This window comes from Cetorhinus maximus, chromosome 1 (genome assembly GCF_964194155.1).
Source record: "Cetorhinus maximus chromosome 1, sCetMax3.hap1.1, whole genome shotgun sequence".
In the NCBI taxonomy this organism is placed as follows: domain Eukaryota; kingdom Metazoa; phylum Chordata; class Chondrichthyes; order Lamniformes; family Cetorhinidae; genus Cetorhinus; species Cetorhinus maximus.
Genome location: NC_135879.1, coordinates 177,853,044 through 177,879,247, shown reverse-complemented (window position 1 = coordinate 177,879,247; position 26,204 = coordinate 177,853,044). Strand labels below are relative to the sequence as shown.

The window sequence follows — 26,204 nt, the reverse complement described above, 5'->3', positions numbered from 1 at the left end:
AATGCTACACCCCCACATTTTTATCCCCGTTTCTATCCTGTCTGAAAACTATATTGTTACGATCCCAGCTGATGTTAGCAACTGGACAACTGATCCCAGGGTGGAACCCGACTTGATAGATCCTAACTTTTCTTTGTTTGTTTAGATACGTGGAGAGTGGCTACTCAACAGAGTCACAGGAGTCAGCTGATGAACTTTTAACAGAAGAATAAAACCTTTACTAAACAAGAAAAGATTAACTATATTACAACACTCCTTCACCCACAGATATACCTTTCCAGATATATACAGATTTGAAAGGATAACACAAGTTACAAAAGCTATCTTTATAATCTAATGTCCACAGTAAGTACAGAGTCCATGTAAACCAATAGGAAATCTGTGGTCAGACACACCACAGTCCAAAACCAAGTGACAGATGCCACCTCAACCAGATCTTATCAACTCCCCCCAGACGCTTGTCACACCATGAGCCAACCGGTCTCACTGCACTCAATCTTTCGCACAAGGGTTTCCAATCTCCTGCCTCCAAGAACTCGCTTTGGAATCTTCACCCAAACTGACGTTTCTCCCAGGCACCTTCTGTAAGGGTTCACCTCCAGGGTTTCGAACTCTCCTTCCGATGTTCCTCTTCCCTGGATCAGTACATGCTTTCAAGCTGTCTTCCATGCATTCTCTGTCTCCGACTCAGCCGTCAACAGTACACCACTGCTTCACATGCCCATAGCAAAAGGTTACAGACTTTCATCTGTCTCTTTGGAACTTCTGGCCTCTCACAAGCCTTTATATCTCTTTAAATCTGCTTCCTGCAGTATTTGTCTCTTTAAGCTTGAAGATTGGAGCCTTTCTCTGCTCCTCACTCTTAATTTCACTTAGCAGGACCTTTTCCAGGTTCCTGACCTTCCTTTGACTAGAAGGTCTTCTTGGGACTTTCTCCTGTTCTCCTCCTCTGGATCTGGGGACTCTCTTCTTTAGCTTGGAACTTACTATCTGTTCCTTTTGGTCCAGTCTCTCTCTGGCAGCTACTTTCAACCAACTTTAGCTTGGGACTGGCTAACTGTCCCTCCTAGATTGCTTCTGCTTGGCAGCTGTCTTCAAACTGAACTCAAAACTGTTGTTTCTTTAATTTTTTCGTGTGTGTGTTGGTGGGGCCTGCCTCTCTGGACTACTGTTGCTAGGCAACAGCACAGTTTTTTCTACTATTGTTCGCTTAACTTCTCTTTTGGAGTCGTAAAACTCATTAGAAATACAAGCACCTTTTAAAGTGAAACTAAAACTCAACTTGACCTTTTCTTAACACATAAATACAGAAATACAAATCAAACTTAAACTTTAAAGCTAAAACTCATTCCTAACACCCACAAATACAAATTGTGCTGCCATTTTTGTCCTTCTTTAAGCCACGTTTCTATTATAGCAATGGTATCATGTTACCATGTGTCAATCTGTGCCCTCAGCTCATCGGCTTTATTTGCTATACTCTTTGCATTTCGATATATACCTTTTAACACTGTCAAAATCTTGTGCTGTACACTTTTTTAACCTTTTCTCCTTCTGTCTTTCAGAGTCACTTGCTAATTTTCTGCGTCCCATTCCCTGCTCTGAATTTGTCCTATTTGAAACTTCCCTCAGATTCCCATCCCCTGCCAATCTAGTTTAAACCCTTCCCAACAGCACTAGCAAACCTCCTCATGAGGATACTCATCCTGGTCTTGTTCAGGACTAGACAGTCCAGCTTGTACAGATCCCACCTTCCCCAGAACTGGTCCCAATGCCTCAGAAACCTGATGCCCTCCTTCCTACACCAGCTTTCCAGCCATGTATTCAATCGCTCAATTCTCCTATTTCTGTAATAGGGAGTAATCCTGAGATTACTGCTTTGGAGCAGCAGCTCTTCATCCCCTCGTTCCTAAGCAGCCTACCCCTTATTCTGAGACTGTGTCTTCTGGTTCTAGACCACCCGCCCAGTCAGGGGAAACATCCTTCCTACATCTACTCTGTCGAGCCCTGTAAAACTTTTATATATTTCATTGAGATTACCTCTCATTCTTCTGAACTCTAGAGAATAAAGGCCCAGTCTCCTCAATTTCTCCTCATAGAACAATCCCGCCATCCCAGGAATCGGTCTGGTGAACCTTCGTTGCACTCCCTCTAGGGACTTAATCTGTTGCCCAACATTGACTCCAAACTCCATGAAGACTCATGGCGTCAGGTCAAATGTGGGCAAGGAGACCGCCTGTTGATTACCACTTACTGCCTTCCCTCAACCACTTAGATGAAGCACTGCAGACACTGAATGTACTCCGGATGGGTGACTCGGTAACACCACTACTAACTACGCTGGCCGAACCCTTAAGGTCATATCTGCCACATTCTGCCTGTGGCCATTGGACGGGGAACCAACAAGAGGAAAAAGCCTAATAGACCTTGTCTTCACTAATCTATCTGTCACAGATGCATCTGTCCTTGACAGAATTAGTAGGCGTAACCACACCACTGCCCTTCTAGAGACAAAGTCCTGCCTTCACACTGAGGATACTATCACCATGTTAAGTGGGATAGTTCAGAGCAGATCTAGCAGCTCAAAATTGGGTATATGTGAGGCCATCAGCAACAGCAGAATTGTATTCAACCACAACTTGTAACCTCTTGGTCTGGCATATCCACCATTAACATCAAGTCAACGAATCAACCCTGGTTCAATGAGGATTGCAGGAGAGCACACCAGGAGCTGCACCAAGCATACCTAAAAATGAGGTGCCAACCTGGTGAAACTATAACACAGGACTACATGCATGTTAAACAATGGAAGCAATATGTGATTGAGAGAACTAGGTGATCGCACAACCAATGGATCAGACCAAGGCACTGCAGTCCTGCCACATCCAATCATAAATGGTGGTAAACAACTAACTGGAAGAGCAGGCTCCACAAATATCACCATCTTCAGGTGCCCAGCACATTAGTGCAAAAGAGAAGGCTGAAGCATTTGCAACCATCTTCAGCCAGAAGTGCCAAGTGGATGATCCATCTCGGCCTCCACCTCAGGTCCCCGGCATCACAGATGCCAAACTTCAGCCTATTGGATTTACTCCAAGTGATATCAAGAAATGCTGAAGGCATTGGATACTGCAAAGGTAATGTATGGGACCTTGACAACATTGCAGCAGTAGGACTGATGGCTTGTGCTGTAGAACTAGCCGAGTCCCTAGCCAAGCTGTTCCTGTACAGCTACAATACTTGTATCTACTCAGTACTGTGGAAAATTGCCAAGGTATGTCCTGTTCACAAAAAGCAGGACAAATCCAATCCAGCCCATCAGCTTACTCTTGATCATCAGCAAAGTGATGGAACATGTCATCGACAGTGCTATCAAGTGGCACAAACACAGCAATAAGCTGCTTACTGACACCAGTAATGGTTTGGGTTTCGCCAGGGCTACTCAACTCCTGACCTCATTACAGCCTTGTTCCAAACATGGACAAAAGAATTGTATTCAAGGGATGAGCTGAGAGTGACTGCCCTTGACATCAAGACAGCATTCGACTGAGTGTGGCTTCAAGGAGCCCCAGCAGAACTGAAGTAATTGGGAATGGGGGAAAACTCTCCATTTTCTGGAGTCATAACTAGCCCAAGGGAAGATCGTTGTAGTTGTTGGAGGCCAATCATGTCAGCCCCAGGATATTAGCGCAGGAGTTCCTCAGGTTAGTGTCCTGGGTCCAACCATTTTCAGCTGCTTCATCAATGACCTTTCCTCCATCATAAGGCCAGAAATAGTGATGTTCACTCATGATGCACAGTGTTCATTATCATTTGTGACTTCTCAGATACTGAAACCGTCCACCTCCAAAAGCAGCAAGACCTGGACAACACTCTGGCTTGGGCTGATAAGTGTCAAGTAAATTCATGCCATGCAATTACCAGGCAATGACCATCTCCAACAAGAGAGAATCTAACCAACTCTCCTTGACATTCAACGGCATTACCATTGATGAATCTCCCGACCATCAACATTCTGGAAGTAACCATCGATCAGAAACTTAACTGATATATAAATACTATGGCTACAAATGTAAGTCAAGGCTGTGAATTCTGCAGTGACCCAAAGCCTGTCCACCATCTACAAGGCGCAAGTATGATGTGTGATAGGAGACAGTAGTGCAGTGGTAATGTCACTAGATAAGTAATCTACAGGCCCAGGTTAATGCTCAAATATGAGCTCAAATCCCACTGGGCAGCTGGTGGAATTTAAATTCATTAAATAATACCTGGAATTGAAAGTTAGTTTTGGTAATGGTGACCATGAAACTATCATTGGTTGTTGTAAAAACCCATGTGGTTCACTCATTTCCCCTTAAAGAAGGAAATCTGCTGCCCTTACCTGGTCTGGCCTATGTGTGACTCCAGGCCCACATGTGGTTGACTCTTAACTGCCTTCTGAAATGGCCTAGCAAGCCACTCAGTTCAAGGGCAATTAGGGATGGGTAACAAATAAATGCTGGCCTTGTCAGCGACACCTAGATCCCATGAAAGAATACATTTTTTAAAACTCTCCACTTGCCTGGATGAGTACAGTTGCAATAACATTCAAGAAGCTCAACACCATCCAGGACAAAGCAGCCTACTTAATCAATACCGCATCCACCACCTTAAAGATTCACTGCCTCCACCAGCAATGCACAGTGGCAGCAGTGTGTACCATATAACAGGCACTTCAGCAACTCACCAAGCCTCCTTCAACAGTACCTTCCAAGCCTGTGACTTCTACCACTTGAAGGACAAGAGCAGAAAGTGCATTGGAACAACAATAGCTGCCAGTTTCCTTCCAAGCCACACATCATCCTGACCACGGCCTAGGAGAGGGGGTTGCACAAGGTACAAAACACTAGGGCCTGTGCCCTAGGGGGGCCCGGGCTCAGCTCACAGATTTTGCAATTACCTTTCTGGCAGCACTGCTCCATCTCACATGGCTGCCTCATGCCTTGTGTGCGAGCAAAAGGTTATATTGACTCTTCTGAATCTATAATGCCCACAAGTGCACTCCACTCCGGGACAAAGTTCCAGTGCTCAAGGTTCCATTATTCTGGAGCAAGAGCCCAGTCCATGCGGCGATTTGCATTGACAGGGCGCATTCGAGGTGATATAGCTTGCCCTTGGCCGCACTCCTGCCCTCCCGTGCAGGCGACAGGCCACTGAAGAACTACAGGACTCAAAATACATCATGCAGGCATGTGACAGAAGCTCTTCAAAGGAAAAGCAAAAGTTATTCCCTTCAACAGCACCCTCTATAAACAGAAAGAGGGTGCATTGAAAGGTAGACTACTGCATGCAGTATCTTATTGTAGGAGAATTCATTTTAAACAAGGACAAATGTGTTCTTGGGGATAGGTATGGAAATTAATTGCTGAAATGAAATGAGGATAAGGCAGTGACCTTTTAGAGGTGTAGATGATGTGAGAAAAAAACGGATGTAATGTAAAAGCAGTTTACAAACATTGAAATCCTGTTGACATTAATGCACTGAAATTTCCACAGGGTGCAATTTGAGATTCATGAGGCTGTTTCTCAACTTCAAGTCTGTGGGCTGAATTTTCCCAGAATTGCACTAAGTGTGGTAGGGGGCGGGTAAAATGGAGTCCTACCCACCGTTTTCATCGGTGGGTTTTCACGCCGCATCTTTCCAAGCCCGCCTCATTATATATTAATTCCTTGAATCACACTGTTTCCATGGCGACCGGACTCTCATTCGTTCACTCGCCATCACCCTGCTGTTGCATCACGCCAGCCGCCATCTTTAAAAGGCAGCTGCCAGCAAAACGCTCATCGCCACCAGCTCACCACTGCTGCCTGGGAGACATGGCCAGCAAAGAAAAAAGACTGTAGCACCCCGCTTCAATGATGGACCCCTCGAGCGATCACTGGATGCCATGGAGGCCCGCCGGGATGTCCTTCACCCCCGCTTTGGCTGCAGGATGGGTAGCAATGTCACCAGACTGGCTTGGGAGGCGGTGGTCAGCGCGAACGCCCTGCAGAGGAGGACAGCCACCCAGTGCCGCGAAAGAATGAATGATCTCCTCCGTTCTGCCAGGGTAAGTCACTCTTTTCATCACTCCCAACTCATACACTCACAAATCCATCACACACCCAGAGGGCCCTCACTCACTGCCAGTGCGAGGGACATCACCATTCACTCTTTCACACACACCGTCATTGTCCTCATCCTATCCATGGGACTACTCAACACCCACACAGGCTAAGCATACTTTTCATCTGGCCCATCATCTCTCCCCATCTCTATCCATGCAGGACAAACTGGCTCACAACAGGAGGGAAAGGTCGCAGACAGGTGAAGAGGTGCCGGAATTCGAAGTTCTCACAGAATTTGAAAACAGAGCCATCCAGCTGGCTGGCAATGACCGGGACCGGTCCTGTGCTGACGTTGAGGTCGGCGCTGTTCTACCAAGTGAGGATCCAGCGGTGCAACATCCATCAGACAACCGTGCCATGAGTGATGTGTCCTATATCACAGGCCACTGCCATGCACTAATTATCTCCCCTTGCTTTCGCAGGCACAACTGGGAAGCAGCTGACAGAGTCCACAATCCAGGGCCTCCAACCAAGCTCCGAAGAAACCTCTGAAGAGGAATCTGAAGGCACCCTCCCTGAAGTCCCATCACTGTGCTCACCCACACCCTTTACCAGCACAGAGACACACACCTCATAGGGACCTAGCTTTAGAGTAGCCTCGGGATCACAATCTGGTGAGCACATCGCACTTTCTGATCCACAGCAGACAACGGCAGGGACTTCGCAGGTCCCCGGCACTCGGAGGACTGCTGGAGGCCAGAACATTGCTGAGTCCGAGTCAGACGACAAGCCTCTGGACTCGGTCATGCCACAGTTGCTGGAGATACATAAGCAAGCTTGAGAACAACAGGAAGGGATGTCTGCTGCACTCCTCAGATTGTACGATGAAGGAGTCCAGCCGTCTTCAGGCCAAGGTGGTAGCGCCGGCATTGAAACACACCAAGGATGGTGGCCGCCATGGAGACCTTGGTCCAGGATGTCACTCCTACACTGCTGCGCGGGCGTAACTCATCACTGATGCTGTAGTTTGCCTCCAACAGTGTGTATGCAAGAGGGGTGCTGGGCAGCTCGATCTCACTCCAGCTACCCCTTCCGCTCACGGAATCAGCCGTGGGCCCTCAGGCACCCATAGGTAGGAGGATCAGCAGGGCGATGCTTGCATCCTGGCTGTCCCAGTCCCGGACGAACGGCACAAAGTTGTGTGCCATGGAGAAGATGGCATCTGTGACCTCGTGGATGCATTTGTGGGTGGTGGATTGTGAAATCCCACAGAGCTCACCTGTGGAGCCGTGAAAGGAGCCGCTGGCATAGAAATTGAGCACCGCAGTCACTTTCACAGTGGCAGTGGATGCCCTCCATGTCCCCTTGGTGCCAAGTCCTGCAGTAAATGGCAGATGTGAGCTACCAGGTCCGAAGATATGCTCAGTCGTCGGCGACACTGGTTCTCAGTAATCTGCAGGAATGGCAGATGGTGTCTATAGTCACTAGGCACCAACCAGCCACTGCTCGCTGTCGCTTCTGGGCACCGTGTGCAGGAACCCCTGCTGCTCCTTCATGAGGTTGCTGCTCCTGCCTTTGCACGTCCAGGTGCCTCAGTCGCTCTCTCCTCCATCATCTTCACTCTCTGTAGACCATCAGGCATACAGCTAGGTCACCAGGATCCATGATCCTGACGTGGTCCTCCTGCAGCATGAAAGAGAGAGAGAGACATGGTTAGCATGGCTGTACTTAGCATCTTTCCTGGCCCTGTGTGACCGCCCCTTAATGCTTCCCGGAGAGTGCTGGTCACCCCTCGGATGGTCAGAGATGAGTGCGCTGCTTGGCTGCCCTGTCAGCCTGCAACATGGGGGACACTGGTCCAAACCAGGATACTGAGATTGCAAGGGGCTGTGAGTGCCTCCAGCAGTGACTGCTACATGGCCAGCGTTGGCGAAGAGATTGTACAACGTGTGCAGTTGAACTGCTCCGTGGTCCAGTAAAGTGGTGGCGGACTTGAAGTCTGTGCTGGGTCAGGGGGGATAAGGTTTTGAGTGCTTTGTGGCCCTTTGGTGCCTCCGCGTTGCTTGCATGGGCAGGCAAGCTAAGAGCCTGACACCAATCATATCACTGTGGCTGTGCCTGATCTGTCTCAGTTTCCTATGCCATGTGCATGGGATGCAGTGCCAGGGCAGCACTTGATCCCCACAACCTCCCCCCACCCCGCCCCACAACCCTCAGCAGTCACCTCTGAGGCTGGCCAGTACTTGCCCCCAGACACCCCACATCCCTCAGCAGTCGCCTGCAGGGCCAGGTATCAGTTTCCCCTGTGTCCCTGCGGCCTGTAAAAAAAACAGGCAAGTCATGGAGAACTGAGGCTCAGTCACCTCAGTTCCCCCAAAGTCAAGGCTGCCAAGTGTACGTCACCTGCCTGCTGTTGTGAACACGTCGGTGTGCTTTCCCGCCGATGTGGACAGACGATACAGTGGGGTTCCATGAACCTGGCAGGATGGCCTTTTAATTATATGCTAATGTATTACAATTAGCTCCCCGCCGACCGATGGCAGGAAATGCTGCCCGCTATTGGCGGGCTGCGCGGAAGATCACGACCTGCCTTCACGCCGTCGTGAATTGGGTCCCTCCATATTTTCCTTGCATGCCACCTATCACGCGGGCGTGCGTCCCGAGGTCATTGCACTGTCTCGCGATATTTCGTTCGGCAGGTGCACGCTGGAGTTGGCTACGCGCCTGCCAATAATTGAAAGGCCTATTAAGGCCATTAACTAGGTAATTAACCTTGACTTTACACCGCTCATCCAACCTTATGGTTGGCGGGCAGGCGAAAAGGCCAAGCGGCGTTTATGTTTTATGAATGGGATGAGGTTTCCTAAAGTTTATACAAACTAAGTATGAACCTTTGAAAAATAAAAACATGTCCCATCTCATGTGACACAGCCCCATGAGGGGACATGTTTCATTAAATTTTTAATGTTTTCATTTTTTTTTTGAAAAGCGCTTCAATCTCACTGAGGCAGCTCCTTGCCTCAGGGAGATTGAAGTGAAAGAGCGCTGGACCCGACTCTCCCTCTTCCCCCCACCCACACAGTTGGCGCTCAGCGCTACCGCTCGTGTGTTATGCTCGGCGGGCCTTAAATAATTCAGGCCTTAATTTTTGTCCTGGTGTCAATCCTTTATTCTCAAACATTGAAAGCTAAATTTTGTTTCAATTAAAATTTCTCAATTTCAATTTGTCTCTTTATATTCTATGGATTTTCAGTCCAACTAGTTTCTTAGATACACTGGTTTAAAAAAACTCGTACAGCATATTCACTTGTCATAAAAACTGAGTCAGTAGAATGATATCAATAATGGATGAATAAAAATTGTGAACATTTGAAATACATGGAGGCTATGATTAATCATGAGAGCATAAACTAAGGAAAATTTATTGGTGAATCTTGAAAGGGGAAAAAATAACACACATGATTGAGGGGTAGGACTTAAACGGGCCCAGAAATAGAAGCTCCAGGGCCCATATGATTTCTCCCTCTGGCCCTGATCCTGATTTAGAACTATATCACCATCCCTTCCACATTCTTACCACCCCCTGGATTAGAGAAATTACTTCTGAATTTCCTCATTGATTTATTGGTGACTACCTTGTATTGATGGCCTCCAGTTTTGTTCTTCACAAAAGTGGAAACTTTTTCTTTGTTAGATCTCAGCCTTCTCTTTTGAAGAGAAAAGAGACCCAGCCTGTTCATCCTTTCCTGATAGGTATACATTTGTGGTATCATTCTTCTAAATCCATTTTGCACCCTCTCCAGGCTATGGGTGGAATTTTCCCTGCCTGCTGGCGTTGGGCAGGTCAGCGGCATGAGCGGACAATATGGCAAGAAGGCCAAAAATCGGTTTCATGACGTCGTGAAACCAGTTTGCAATCATCCACTGCGCCTGTCAATGGCGGACCGCATTTCCTGCCGTCTGACCTCGGGGACTTCATTGTAATACATCTGCATATCATTATAAGGCCAACCCACCAGAATCATCCGCCCACATCAGTGGGAAAACACGCTAGTGCAGAACACGTCTTGACAAGTATGAAGTGCAGAAGTTGGGACTTACCACCAGGGCATTGCTCATATCGCGGACACCTGAGGGGTGGAAGATGCTAGAGCCCGACAGCAACGGGATCCTTGAGGAACGTCCATGGCATGCTGGGTGGATTATCACGGAGATGGCTCCGTCACGAAGCAGCTCACGGAAGGTGGAAAATCGCCATTGAGGGTCTCCTCTCAACGGATGATCATCAAGGGGTGGAGAGGAATGTCCAGCTGTGTTTGGGAGAGGAAGATGTGCTGGGGGTGGTGGGAGGGTGGGGAGAGGAAGGTCTAGGATCGACTGGGAGAGGAAGAGGTATCAGGGGGGAGGGGTGATGTTGGGAGGGGGTGAAGGAGTCCCGGGGGTGGAAGAAGTGCGAAGAGGGGAAGACGTCCGGGGCGGGGAGGAAGGACTAAGGGTGGAGGAAGAAATAAGGGTGTCTGAAGGAGGCAGGAAGGGGGGAAGGACTGGGGGGAGGGGAAGGAGTCTGAAGGCGGGGGGAATGTCCAGGTGAACGTGCAAGGGAGGGCTCTGATGAGCCCATGACTGCCACCTGGGGAGCGAACTGAGGGTGGCATGGTACGAGGGAATGGTGAGAATGACTGAGGGGAAGAGTGAGATGGGAGGGTGAGGGTGCATAGGTATCGGAAGAAGGAATGGCGAGTGTGGTTGGTGGAGACTTGGAGACAGACATGGACCTTGGGGGTGGGAAGGAGGAGGTTGGGTAGGCCAATGTGGATGGGGGTGGGATTTTCAGTAAGGAAGGGAACCTGCACATTCATCTAGACATCCCAAAAGGTAAAGGGTTGTGGCTGGTAGGTCATGGAGGGGAGGTGGAAGGTGATGCCAGGGGGGTTGACAGTGATGGGGCAAAGGAAATGGGAGACTGGGGGAGGGGAAAGGACGGGTGAGCGCAGGATAAACCGTAGCAGGGCCATGCTTGCCAAAGCAAAAGTGAAATGAGTCATGGTGGGAAGATCACGTACTGCATGGGAGCGTGATAAGTGGATGGGAGAAGATGCAAGTCAGCTCAGATGGTCAACTGAAAGCGAACCCCAGCAGGCAGCATTGAAAATGCTCATGACGTTGAGTTGAGTGTGATGGGGGAAGGATCCGCATGCGTGGGAGAGTGCTTACGCAAGGCTCTGAAAGGCTCTGCCAAACACACACTTCTCTCTCCAGAATCACTTGTAGGCCGGCTGTGTGCAGCTGAAATGCTAGTGGGGGGGATGCAGTGGGAGGACTCGCAAAGCCTGTCAATGAAGCTGAAAGACACCATTACATATTACTCAGTAAAAGTGAATACATTTACAGATTGTAAAGCGACGAAATATGTTCACCTGTGCAACCAGTTGTGATCAGAATTTCTTAGACTCCTAGTTGCTGCCCTGATATCCACAGCAGGGGTGGAGACAGTCTGTGTAATGGTTGGCCTTGTTGCCTCTGATGACTTCACTGTGGGTCCTCTGGAGAGCCAAGGTCTTGGGGGCCCTGGCTTGCTTTGGCTGTCCTCCTGTTGGCCAGTTGCTCTCTCTGTGATAACAGAGGACGAGGTTGAGGGGGGGGTCATAGGCAAAGGGGACTCAGAGGGAGCAGACAGCCTCTGAGATTCCTGAGTGGATGACCCAGGGGTGTCCAGCTGCTGCTCCCCCTCCCTTGGGGTGCCTGAGGGCTCCGGCCTGACTCCTTGAGGGGAAGGAGCACCTGGAGAGACATCAAGGTGCCGCGTTTCCTTCTCGCGTCACCACTGCAGGAACTCACCCATGGCTCCCATGATGGAGTGCAGGGCTACGTGCATCTTCACGTTCTGCTGGACCAGGGTCTCCATGGCATCCGCAATCCTCTCCATGGAGACCTCCATACATTCACTTGTGGGCGCCACTTCATCAGAGCGCAGGCAGACATACTCCGACTTGCGTGCCACTCTGTTGAGGGCTTTCAACAGCTCTCATGATGCTCCCCTGCCTTCTGTTGACTCTCCAGGATGAGTTAGAAGGCCAAATCCTGAAGCTCGTCATCAAACTGGAACCTCACAGATGCATCAGCCCTCCAAGTGCTGGGGAGCTTGGCTGAACCTGCCTCCTCTTGCTGTGGACACTTGTCTGTGCGGTGACAACCAGATTGTGAACTCAAGCCTGCTCTAGGTCTAGGTCCCACCGAGGTGTGTGTCTCTGTGCTAGTGTAGGGTGTGGGTAAGTGCTGTGAAGGGTCTTCCAGGCTGCTTATTTCCAGCTGACTTCAATGGAGGAGGAGTCCTCTTGGCTGGAGGCGAGGACATGGATGAAGCTGAGGGACTGGCTGGCTGAAGGAATCAATCACTTGGCAGAGACCCCTGTGAACTAAAGTAGAGATAATTAGTGTATGGCAGCACAGTCAAAAGCATGAGAGAGAGAGCACTCACATTTGCGTTGAGAGAGGGATGATGTGCAGGATCCTTGCGAGGGTGTCCACTGCCAACCTCACCATCACCACAGGGACGGCCCACATCCTCACCAGTCAGCGCGATGGTACACTCCTCAAAGTGAGTGGGCGGCCTAATTTGGGCCACTCCACTCCTGGTCTGGGGACTCCCACTGCAGTTGTGAGCCAGCTTCTGCATGAAAACAGATGGAGAGAGTGTCAGCAGGACACATGGCACTGCATGGAATGTTTGTGTGGTGAACGGGGACATGGACGGGATGAGGACGTGAGTTCCTCCAGAAGATATGAGCCTGACGGAGATGTGAGGATGTGTGTAAGAGTTAGTGGTGTTGCCCCTAGAGGTGTGAGATCCCTATGGATGTGTGATGGGTTTCTGAGCTTGTGAGTTGAGAGTGATGAGAAGAGTGACTTACCCTGGCAGAATGGATGAGACTATTCATCCTATTGTGACACTGGATGGCTGTCCTCTTTTGCAGGGCATTGGCGCTGAGCACCATGGCTACTCCTCCCATGCTGGATTAATGATGTTGCTGCCCCTCCTGTGGGCAGAGTGAGAGCAGAGGACATCATGGCGGGCCTCCATTGTGTACAAAGGCACTTGAGGGACGCATCATTAAACCGGGGGGCTGCAGTCTACTTGTCTTTCGGGGCCATGTCTTCTGGGCTGTAAGCACTGAAAGGTGTGCGTGCGGCTGCACTTTAAATATGGCGCCCAGTGTGATGAAGCGGCAAGTTGGCTGCATGGCAGGTGAATGGGAGCCCATCCGCCATCAGAACAGCATGTTTCCTGGGAATGCATGATTAATGAGGCAGGATTAGGATGATACGGCGCGAAAATCCGCCATAACAGCCAGCAGGAAAATATTCTTTTTCCCACCCACTACCACACTTAGTGCAAATCTGGGACGATTTCATGCTATATCTTTGTTATAATATAGTGACCAGAATTGTTCACAGTACTACAAGTTTGGTCCAACCAAGCTTTGATATGAGTTTTGCATAACTTCTTTTCAATTCTATGTGTGCATGTAACAAAAGGCTAATGGATTGTTGGCATTTATTTCCAAGGGATTGGAATTCATAAGTGAGAAAGTGATTCTTCAGTTGTACAGAGCCTTGGATGGACCCTCTCTGGAACACGTCAGTTTTGGGCACCAAATCTTAGGACAGATATGTTGGCATTGGCAAGGGTTCTATGCCGATAGGGGGAGATGGTGGTGTTGTGATAATGTCACTGAACTAGTAGCCCAAGGGCCCAGGCCAATGCTTTGAGGAACATGAATTCAAATCCCATCACAGCAGCTGGTGGAATTTGAATTTAATTAATTTTTTTAAAATCTGGAATTGAAAACTGGTCCCAGTAATGGTGCCCAAGAAACTTATCATTGATTGTCGTAAAAACCCATCTGGTTCAGTAATGTCCTTTAGGGAAGGAAATCTGCTGTTCTTACCTGGTTTGGCCTACATGTGACTCCAGACCCACAGCAATGTGGTTGACTCTTAACTGTCCTCTGAAATGGCCTAGAAAGCCACTCGGTTCATGGGCAATTAGGGATGAGCAATAAATGCTGGCCTTGCCAGCAACTGACTTGAGTTGGTCCAAGTCGAGTGGAATGCCTGAGGTGGCAGCTACGGCGATGGGCGGTGCGTCCCACCAGGTGTCGAAGCAGTCACTGACTAAAGTCACCAAGAAGCCGTCTAAGAAGCGGAGGAAATCTCGCAAGCAGAGCTATTCCACTTACGTGTACAGGGTGCTGACCCAGGTCCATCCTTCCACCAGGATCTCGTCCAAGGCCATGAGTGTTATGAAATCCTTCATTGTTGACATTTTCGAGCACATCACCTCCGAGGCTTCGCACCTCATTCACTACAACAAGCGCCACACCATCTCGGCTAGGGAAATCCAGAGCGCCGTCTGCCTCATGCTGCCAGGGGAACTGGCCAAACACCCGGTCTCCGAAGGCACCAAAGCAGTCACCAAATACACCAACTCCATTTAGGCCGATCATTCTAAAGATTATGTAAAAAAAAACACCCACATCCCATAAAAGAAAAATTCACAAGAATGATATTAGGATTTAAAAGATTAATTCACAATGAGAGATTGCTTAAACATAGTTTTGTATTACCTTTAGTTTGGTTGGCAAGTGATGATCTAATTAAGTTATTTAAAAATGATAAAGGAATTTGAGAGGTTAGATACAAGGAAACTCCTCTAATGGAGGCATCCAAGACAAGGGACATCATCTTAAAGTTAGGGCTATGCTATTTTGGAATGAAATCAAGAAACACTTCTTTGACAAATGGTAGCGAAACCTAGAATTCTTTCCCCCTGCAAAATGCTGGGGATGCTGGGTCAATTCAAATCTTCCCACTTACTTCCAGACTATTCTGTCAAGAGGTTGGCTAGTAACATACTAATGAAAAAACAAAAACAATTACCTGGAAAAACTCAGCAGGTCTGGCAGCATCGGCAGAGAAGAAAAGAGTTGACGTTTCAAGTCCTCATGACCCTTCAACAGAACTGAGTAATATTAGGAGAGGGGTGAAATATAAGCTGGTTTAAGGTGTGGGGGTGGGGGGAGAGAAGTTGGAGGGGATGGTGGTTGTAGGGACAAGCAAGCAGTGATAGGAGCAGATAATCAAAAGATGTCACAGACAAAGAAACAAAGAGGTGTTGAAAGTGGTGGTATTATCTAAACTAATGTGCTAATTAAGAATGGATAGCAGGACACTCAAGGTACAGCTCTAGTGGGGGTGGGGTGGAAAGACTAACAGGGCATTAAAGGTATAGATTTAAAAATAATGGAAATAGGTGGGAAAAGAAAAATCTATATAAATTATTGGAAAAAACAAAAGGGAGGGGGAAGAAACGGAAAGGGGGTGGGGATGGAGGAGGGAGTTCAAGATCTAAAGTTGTTGAATTCAATATTCAGTCCGGAAGGCTGTAAAGTGCCTAGTCGGAAGATGAGGTACTGTTCCTCCAGTTTGCGTTGGGCTTCACTGGAACAATGCAGCAAGCCAAGGACAGACATGTGGTCAAGAGAGCAGGGTGGAGTGTTAAAATGGCAAGCAACAGGGAGGTTTGGGTCTTTCTTGCGGACAGACCGCAGGTGTTCTGCAAAGCGGTCGCCCAGTTTACGTTTGGTCTCTCCAATGTAGAGGAGACCGCATTGGGAGCAATGAATGTAGTAGACTAAGTTAGGGGAAATGCAAGTGAAATGCTGCTTCACTTGAAAGGAGTGTTTGGGCCCTTGGACGGTGAGGAGAGAAGAACTGAAGGGGCAGGTGTTGCATCTTTTGCGTGGGCATGGGGAGGTGCCATAGGTGGGGGTTGAGGAGTAAGGGGTGATGGAGGAGTGGATCAGGGTGTCCCGGAGGGAACGATCCCTATGGAATGCCGCCAGGGGAGGTGAAGGGAAAATGTGTTTGGTGGTGGCATCATGCTGGAGTTGGCGGAAATGGCGGAGGATGATCCTTTGAATGCGGAGGCTGGTGGGGTGATAAGTGAGGACAAGGGGGGCCCTATCATGTTTCTGGGAGGGAGGAGAAGGCGTGAGGGCGGATGCGCGGGAGATGGGCCGGACACGGTTGAGGGCCCTGTCAACAACCGTGGGTGGAAAACCTCGGTTAAGGAAGAAGGAAGACATGTCAGAGGAACTGTTTTTGAAGGTAGCATCATCAGAACAGATGCGACGGAGGCGAAGGAACTGAGAGAATGGGATGAAGTCCTTACAGGAAGCGGGGTGTGAGGAGCTGTAGTCGAGGTAGCTGTGGGAGTCGGTAGGCTTGTAATGGATATTGGTGGACAGTCTATCACCAGAAATTGAGGACATACCTGGGCAATTTTCCACATTGCTGGATGGATGCCAGTGTTGTAGCTGTACTGGAACAGCTTGGCTAGGGACACGGCAAGTTCTGGAGCACAAATCTCCAGTACTATTGCTGGAATATTGTCAGGGCCCATAGCCTTTACGGTATCCAGTGCCTTCAGCCATTTCTTGATATCACGTGGAGTGAATCGAATTGGCTGAAGACTGGCATGTGTGATGCTGGGGACCTCTGGAGGAGGCCGAGATGGATCACCCACTTGGTATTTCTGGCTAAAGATTGCTGCGAATGCTTCAGTCTTATCTTTTGCACTGATGTGTTGGGCTCCCCCATCATTAGGGATGGGGATATTTGTGGAGCCTCCACCTCCAGTGAGTTGTTTAATTGTCCACCACCATTCACAACTGGATGTGGCAGGACTGCATAGCTTAGATTTGATCTGTTGGTTGTAGAATTGCTTAGGTCTGTCTATCACTTGCTGCTTATGCTGTTTGACACGCAAGTAGTCCTGTGTTGTAGCCTCACCAGGTTGACACCTCATTTTTAGGCATGCCCGCTGTTGCTCCTGGCATGCCCTCCTGCACTCTTCAATGAACCGGGTTTGATCCCCTGGCTTGCTCATAATGGTAGAGTGGGGGATATGCCAGGCCATGAGGTTACAGCTTGTGGCTGAGTACAGTTCTGTTGATGATGATGGCCAACAGCGCCTCATGGATGCCCAGTCTTGAGTTTCTCAATCTGTTCGTAATCTATCCCATTTAGCACAGTGGCAGTGCCACACAACACGATGGAGGGTATTCTCAATGTGAAGTCGGGACTTCGTCTCCACAAGGATTGTCCAGTGATCACCCTTACTGATAACGCCATGGACAGATTCATCTGCGGCAGGCAGGTTGGTGAGGATGAGGTCAAGTATGTTTTTCCCTCTTGTTGGTTCCCTCACCACCTGCTGCAGACCCAATCTAGCAGCTGTGTACTTTAGGACTCGACCATCTCGGTCAGCAATGGTGCTACCATGCCACTCTTTGTGCTGGAAATTGAAGTCCCCCACGCAGAGTACCTCTGGAGGAGGCCAAGATGGATCATCCACTCGACATTTCTAGTTGAAGATTGCTGGGAATGCTTCAATCTTATCTTTTGCGCTGATGCGCTGGGCACCCCCGTCATTGAGGATGGGGATATTTGTGGAGCCTCCTCCTCCAATGAGTTGTTTAATTGTCCACTACCATTCACGACTGGGTGTGGCAGTACTGCAGAGCTTACATCTGATCGGTTGGTTGTGGAATTACTTAGCTCTGCCTATCACTTGCTGCTCATGCTTCCTCCAAGTGGTGCTCAACATGGAGGAGTACTTATTCATCAGCTGTGAGGGAGGCAGTACATGGTAATCAGCAGGAAGTTTCCTTGGCCGTGTTTGACCTGATGCCATGAGACTTCATGGGGTCTGGAGTCATGTTGAGGACTCCTAGGGCAACTCCCTCCCGACTGTATACCACTGTGCCACCACCTCTGCTGGGTCAGTCCTGCTGGTGGGACAGAATGTACCCTGAGATGGTGATGGTCGGGTCTGATTTTCTGTCAGGTATGATTCCATCAGAATGACTATGTCAGATTGTTGCTTGACATTATGTGTGGGATAGCTCTCCCAATTTTGGCACAAGCCCCCAGATGTTAATATGGAGGACTTTGCAGGGTCGACAGGACTGAGCTTGCCATTGTCGATGCTGCGTGGTCTGTCCAGTTTCATTCCTTTTGAGGCTTTTTAGCGGTTTGATATAACTGAGTGGCTTGCTAGGCCATTTCAGAGGGTGTCTTATGGGTCGGAGTCACATGTAGGCCAGACCAGGTAAGGACGGCAGATTTCTATCCCTAAAGGGCATTAGTGAATAGGATGGGTTTTTACGACAATCGACAATGGTTTCACGGCCATTATTAGACTTTTAATTCCAGATTCGAATCCAGGTCCCCAAAGCATTACCCTGGTACTCTGGATCACTAGTCCAGTGACAATACCACTGTGCCACCGCCTCTCCCAAGGCACACAGGTGAGTGGTTGTGAGGGCATTTTGGGAGGATCTTGATTCAGGAAGCGAGAGGTCAGGGCAGGGAAGGCCTGAACTCGTTTTGTGTGTCCTTGAGGAACACTCCTGCGTGGAAGAGAAATCAATGGATTTTTCAAAAATTCATTTATGGGATGTGGGCGTCGCTGGCTCGGCCAACATTTGTTGCACATGCCTAATTGCCCTTGAGGAGGTAGTGGTGAGCTGCCTTCTTGAACGCTGCAGTTCACGTGGTGTAGGTACACCCACAGTGCTGTTAGCGAGGTAGTTCCAGGATTTTGACCCATTGACAGTGAAGGAATGGCAATATATTTCCAAGTCAGGATGGTGAGAGGCTTGGAGGGGAACTTCCAGGTGGTGGTGTTCCTTTGTATCTGTGCCCTTGTCCTTCTAGATGGTAGCGGCCGTGGGTTTGGAATGTGTTGCCTAAGGAATCTTGGTGAGTTTCTGCAGTGCACCTTGTAGATGGTATGCAGTGTTAGTCATTTCAGAGATTGTGATTCATGATCCTCTGCTTGGTTATTCACTCTTCTCCCATTCTAGCTTCATTAGCGCTCCAGAGTCTTTTTAAAGATGTAAAGTTATTTAAATAATTTTTAATTCATATTCCTACAGCTGCTCACATTGGAGTTGGAATAAGTGGCGAGGAAGGAACACAGGCTGTCCTTTCAAGTGATTTCTCCTTTGCTCAGTTTCGTTACCTCCAGCGTCTGTTATTAGTCCATGGAAGATGGTCGTATCTTCGCATGTGCAGATTTCTCCGTTACTTTTTCTATAAAAATTTTGCTTTTACATTCGTCCACTTTTGGTATGGATTTTTCTGTGGATTTTCAGCACAGGTGAGAACACTCCAAAAACTATTTTATTTCACTCGTTCAACCCATACACAAATTGGAATTGATGTTAATGCAAAGGGTGAAGGGAAAACTCAAGTGGAACACTACACCTTTAAGGAAGTTGTTCCCTGCATTGAACAGGTTTACCAGTTGAAATCAGCCAGCAATGATAAATGATTAATCTGTAGTTTGGAACATTGACTAGTGAGCCTAATTTTTCTAATTGGGCATAAATGGAGATGTACAATAACAGCATCAGTCCACCCAGCAGTGCACTGAATTAATGAGGATGATTTTAACCCCAAAAGCCTGTATATTTGGGTTGGCTGGGATGTTAAAATGTAAATAATCTCAAAAAATGAATCTCTCCTGCCTCGAACTAGCTCACTCCTGGCTTTAACAAAGGGATAGTGGGGTGCGCAAGTAGCAGAGGACGGCCAACCCTCACCCAAGCAGTAGGTCATTTATTTAAATATTTTAACGAGGCCGTGTGCCTCAAATTTTATCTCTCTTCCAACTTTAACAGGGAAACCCAGGGCAGAATTTTACGCCTTGCGGGCGGTCACGCGCCCGACCCCAATGGACGTGAAATAGCATGAGATGAGGTTGGGCGAGCGTCCCAACGTCATCCTGCATGTGAGCAATCTTCCGGTTGGTGGGCGCGCGTGGGCGTCGGAGCCACGCCCCCCAATAATTAAAAGGCCGCTTAAGGCCATTAAAAAGGCAATTGTCATCACACAAGCAAAACGGGGAGGCAGACAGCCGAGTTTTAACGAAACCTCATCCAAGGCGGGGACAAAAAGGGCCTGCAGCATTGCCATTGTGAGTTGTGAGGAGTTTAGGAGATAGTTTGTTGCTGGTTGCTTATTTGAACTTGACAGCTTCATCTCAATTCTGAGCTCCAGTCCAAGCATTTCTAGGCTTCGTATCAGGACTTATTGGTGTCTCCAAGGCCCCCACAGAATTCTGGCCATATGGACCCTTCCAGGTATCAGACAGCCTTCTGTTACCCTGGTAATGGGGATTGTGCCCTCCACTGGTGGCACCTCCTCTGAGGAGGAAGAGAGGGGCAGAAGGGAGAGGAAGCCAGATGTCCCTATACAGCTTCCAGGGGAACGACCTGTAGGAGGAGAGGCGCAGGTACAAGGGGGCGAAGGGCCAGCAGATAGTCAAAGGCATAAGGGACCACAGAAGACACCACTATCCTGCTGCCAGGGTTTACAGGCAGCGATGCAGTTACCTCAACATATCCGACGGAGGTTCCATCTCTCCAGGGAGACTCTGACCTCCATTTGTCAGATGATTGGGCCTGAGATCACCTCCAGTTGTGTGGATGGATACTCCATGCCAGTGACTCTGAAGGTCACTGGCCCTCAACTTCTATTCATCCGGCTCTTTCCAGGGGTCAGTAGGGGATCTTTGTGGAGTATCCCAATCAGCTGTCCACAGTTGCGTCAAGCTGGTGACTGATGCTCTGTTCAGGCGGGTAATGACATTCATTTCCGAATGGACGAGGCCAGCCAGGCTGAGTGAGCCAGAGGGTTTGCAGTGATTGCTGGGTTCCCCTGCATCCAGGGTGCAATCGATTGCACACGTGGCCATCAAGGCACCAGCGGGGTCAGCCGGTTGCCTTTGTCTACAGGAAGGGCTTCCACTCGATGAACGTCCAGATAGTTTGTGACCACAAGTTGCAGATTCTGCAAGTCTATGCAAGGTACCCTGACAGCTCCCATGACGCTTACATGCTCAGACACGCACAGGTGCCAAGGATGTTCACTGCTCCAGTTCAACTGGATCGATGGCTGCTGGGTGACAAGGGTTATCTGTTGAAAAGGTAGCTTATGACGCTGCTCTGCCACTCAAGAACAGAGGCAGAGTGGCGTTATAATAGGAGTGATGCCTCCACAAGGGCGGTGATAGAGAGAACCATAGGTCTTCTGAAGATGTGCTTCTGATGCCTGGACCATTCAGGGCGACCACTGCAATAACCCCCTGGAGCTGGTGTCACTGATAGTAGTTGCATGCTGCGTTCTCCACAATCTGGCTCTGTCAAGGAGGGACCCACTGGAGGAAGAGGATCTTGAGGCAGCTCCATAGGCCACAGAGGATGACTCCAGCGGTGAGTCAGAAGAGAAGCCTGGTGCGGATAACGCGGAGGACATGGAGGCAGACCTCTGGATCCTTCAGGGAGGCAGAGACACCTTGATCCAATGCTCCTTCAGCTAGGCTGCCAAAGATCTGTTTCCACTTCACCCCAGGGGTGCTGCCTCTACCCCAGATGTTTGAAATAACCCTTTCCTTTGAACCCAAAGTCCATTCAGTGCTTGTGCAATAAAGTTTAGAGCCACTCACATCCAGCTGGCGTGCCCTCCACCTGCAAAACAAGTGAAGCATACTCAGGCCATTAAGATAAAAGCAAAAGTTATATCATGTTGACACTCACATCAAATGAACATAACTATACATGGTGTAATGATCACACCAGTAAACATATTACCATAACATGACAGAACAGAAGATCACCCATGAGCAGTCCCTCTTGTGCTCATGGTGCCTTAAGCTTACACTTGTGAGTGCTGCATCTTGTTGCCCCCTCCACCCACCTCGCTAGCACTAGCATTGGAGGCAGCCTGCTGACTGTGCTGCCCTGTTGGTCTTGATGAGCTTGGCTGTCGTCCTCTGGCCTATAGTGCTGCGACTGGCATCTCCCCAGTCAGCGCAGCCTCATCAGATGTCATGGTCACTGGCAGAGAGGCAGAGGAGCTGCTGCTGTCATTCAGAGTGCCCAGAGAGGAGCCTGCAGAGACAACAAGCAGGTTGTGCGCCAACGTGAGGTCGTTCTGAACCTCCCTGCTTTTCTTTAAAGGACGGGCACCTAGCTGGGATACTGGGTGCCTCATCCATCTCCCGCACTGGCACTGACCACCTGAGGTCATTGCCTGTGTGAGGGCTTGCCGGTCCGAACGCAACCCCAGGAAACCTTGATTCTGTCCCTGGAACTGTCTCTCCATGAGAGTTGCCACTCTTTCCATGGAGGAGACAGTGCGCTCAGTGATGAAGGTCAACGCAGTGCTCATGCTTTGCATGGAATCCTCCACAACACAGATCATGGCACATGTACCCTCATCGATCTCTACCAGATCCTCCCGTACTTCCAGCATCTGCCACCTAACGGATGACTCCAGAGGCTCATCATCTGCCTTTGGGTGAGCATGATTCTGGTCTCCAGTCCTCTGACTGCTGGTGCCGTGGGCACTCTCTGCCTCCACGTGCTCCTCAAGTGAGTATGAAGTGCCTTCACAGCTGTGCACCAATATTCTAGCTTATGGTCTAATGCCCACCGAGGTGCTGGTATCGGTGCTGGTGCTTGGTGCAGAGAGGGGGTGTGACGCAGGTGCATCTAAAGCCCAGTTGGCCTCTGACATCAAGGGTGGCTCTTCAGGGTCCTGCGTTTGAGTGAGAGTTGGCGAATCTAAGGGAGAACAATGACACATCATTAGTTTAAGTCATCACACTGTCACTGTGCAGGTGCTCTGATGAGACATGCATCATGGTGCCATTGTCTTTTAATGATCAATGGCGACTCCAGGTTTGAGGCTCCCATTAATGATGTGGCTATACAAGAATGTTTGCACAATCTGACACTCTCACCTCTGTGCACTGCACTCTTACCTTCGTCAGAGCCCCCTGTCTCTCCCATGACCAGCTGACCGAGGCGGGCGGTGGCACTCCAGCTCCAAGGCATCCATTTCGTATCTCGTCAAAATTAGAAGATTTGGGGGCCTCCACATGTCCTTGACATCTCAATGGTGTTATGGCTTCCCTTCTCCTGAAATAAGATAAGAGCATTGTATAGCCCACTCTCTATCTGCAGTGCCTCTGCAGCCTGGCCAACCCCACCTGAGGAACACATTGCAGGGCACATCTGAGTCATGGCCCTTGACCTGCAAGGCACTCATGCCAAGCAGCCAAGGCTCACCCCTTTGGCCAGCTCTGGTGTCAGAGACCACTGGCACTCAGACTGTAACATCCCTGAACTCCACCGGGTGGGGTGTGGGTGGGGGTGGGTAGCCAGCCCTTGACACTTCTCTACACTGACCCATGCCAACTTGGTAGTCACCCTTGCTGAACGCAGCAGGTCATTGAACCTTTTGTGGCACTGCACCCATGTCTGCCACACAACGTCATGGCCACTGAGCTCGGCTGCCACCTCCTCCCAGGCTTTTTTGGGCAGGTGCGATGGCCTCCCCCTACCATCCCTGGGTATTAGAATGTCCCACCTGACACTGACCTCCCCCATGAGGACCGCGAGGCACTCATCCAAGAAACAGGGGGCTGAGTGCCCACCCAGCATGCCCTCCAGCCACTGGCGAGGCCATTGTTCCAGTCACCTGGACAGAGTCCAGAGATTCTCCCCGGCAGCCGTCTGGGAACTGTCTTTGCCGGTTTTAAAGTGCCTGCCAAGTCACCATTGGACACGGCGCCTGACAGGCTCCTGCCACCACCCGGCCATTCCCGACCATTCAGAAGACGCATTTCATACTGTGCAGACCTTAATTGGCTAGCCAGCGTGAAATCACGTTTGCAACATGGCCAGGAGTGGATTCCACATTCACTTCCGCTCCCGCCGACTTGGCGCGCACACCAAGCGTGAAATTCATTCCCCAGTAACTCAAGGGAGGTGATGGCTGCTCTACAAAATAAGTACTTTTCCAGCAATGCTTGTGGGTCAGGAGAAGCAGGAGTGTTTTCCCCAAGCCCACTCCCAAGCAGATCTGTTTCCATGCCCCACCGGGTCTTCCCCCTTCCCCCGCAATTTCCAGTCACCAACCCCATTTATGCTCTGATCTTTTCCAATCCTACCTCCTTGCTTTGATCACTTCCTGATACTGCAAAGCAATCTGCATCCATACGAAGGTATGTACATACGAACATATAAATTAGAAGCAGGAGTAGGCAACTCGGCCCCTCAAGCCTGCTCCGCCATTCAATAAGATCATGGATGATCTGATTGTAACCTCAACCCCACATTCCTGCCTATCTCCGATAACCTTTCACCTCTTTGTTGATCGAGAATCTACCTAGCTCTGCCTTAAAAATATTCAAAGACTCTGCTTCCATTGCCTTTTGAGGAAGAGTTCCAAAGACTCATAACCCTTTGAGAGAAAAAAATGTCCCCTCATCTCTGTCTTAAATTAGCGACCCCTTATTTTTAAATGGTGACCCCTACTTCTAGATTCTCCCACAAGAGGAAGCAACCTCTCCACGTCTGCCCTGTCAAAACCCCTCAGAATCGTACATGTTTCAATCACATTACCTCCTGCTCTTCTAAATCCCAATGGATACAAGCCCAATCTGTCCAACCTTTCCTCATAAGACAACCCGCCCATTCCATGTATTAGTCTAGTAAACTTTCTCTGAATTGCTTCTAACGCATTTACATCTTAAATAGGGATACCAATACTGTACACAGTATTTCAGATGTGGTCTCACCAATGCTCTCTACAATTGAAGCATAGCCTCCCTACTTTTGTAATCAGTTCCCTCACAATAAATTATAATGTTTTATTAGCTTTCCTAATTACCTGCTGTACCTGCATACTAGCCTTTTGTTATTCATGTACTCGGACACCCAGATCCTTCTGAATCTCAGAGCTCTGCAATCTCTCACCATTTAAATAATAAGCTTCCTTTTTATCCTTCCTGACAAAATGTCCCTTTGTAGCCTCCTTGTATCCACTTCACAACTTACTTTCCTACCTATCTTTGTGTCATCAGCAAATTTAGCAACGATTCCTTCGGTCCCTTCACCCAAATCGTTTATATAAATCGTAAAAAAGTTGAGGTCCCAGCATTGATTCCTGTGGCACACCACTCGTCACACCCTGCCAACCAGAAAAAGACTCATTTATGCCTACTCTCTGCTTCCTGTTAGCTTGCCAATCTTCTATCCATGCCAAGATGTTACCCTCTACACCATGAGCTTTTATTTTCTGCAATAACCTTTGATGTGGCACTTTATCAAATGCCTTCTTGAAATCTAAGTACAGTACATCCACTGGTTCCCCTTTATTCACAGCACAGGTGACCCCTTCAAATAACTCCAATAAATCGGTTAACATCATTTCCCTTTCACAAAACCATGTTGAATCTGCCTCTTTGCCTTGAATTTTTCTAAGTGCCCTGCTGTAACATCTTGAATAATACCTTCTAACATTTTCCCTATAGCAGATATCCCTTTAAATGTCTGCCACTGAACCTCAATTGACCTAGCTCTTAACCTCATTTGCCAGTTCACTTTAGCTAGCTCCGCTTTCATGCCCCCATAATTGCCCTTATTAAGTTTAAAATACAAGTCTTGGATGCACACATTTCTCCCTTGAAATGAATACAAAATTCAATCATATTATGATCGCTGCTACCTAGGGGTGCCTTCACTATGAGGTTATCAATTAATCCTATCTTGTTGCTCAGTACCAGGTCTAGTATAACCTGTCTCTGGTTGGCTCCGGAATGTGCTGTTCTGAGAAACTTTCCCCAAAACATTCTATGAACTCCTTATCTACGCTACCTTTGCCCACCTGATTTTTCCAGTCTGTATGTAGATTAAAATCCCCCATGATTATTGCTGTAACTTTCTGACAAACCCCCATTATATCTTTTATACGCTGTCCTACCATGTCATTACAATTAGGGAGCCTGTACATTACTCCCACAAGTGACTTCTTGCCTTTATCATCTCTCATCCCAACCGAAACCGCTTCTACATCCTGGTTTCCTGAACTTAGGTCATTCCTCTCTGATGTGCTAATACGATCATTAATTAACAGAGCCACCCCTCCACCTTTTCCTAGCTTCCTGTCCTTCCCAAAAGTCATGTACCCTTCAATAT

At 48.8% G+C, this 26,204-nt stretch overlaps 1 protein-coding gene across 1 annotated transcript in view; it reads left to right on the top strand.

Moving 5' to 3' along the window:
• Positions 1-26,204, top strand: part of LOC144685630 (putative phospholipid-transporting ATPase IM) — a 329,489-nt gene that overhangs the window by 260,506 nt on the left and 42,779 nt on the right. Inside the window, exon 23 of the mRNA XM_078550359.1 lies at positions 19,092-19,315. Within this exon, the coding sequence (XP_078406485.1) occupies positions 19,092-19,315 (224 nt within the window). The remainder of the gene's footprint in view (positions 1-19,091; positions 19,316-26,204) is intronic.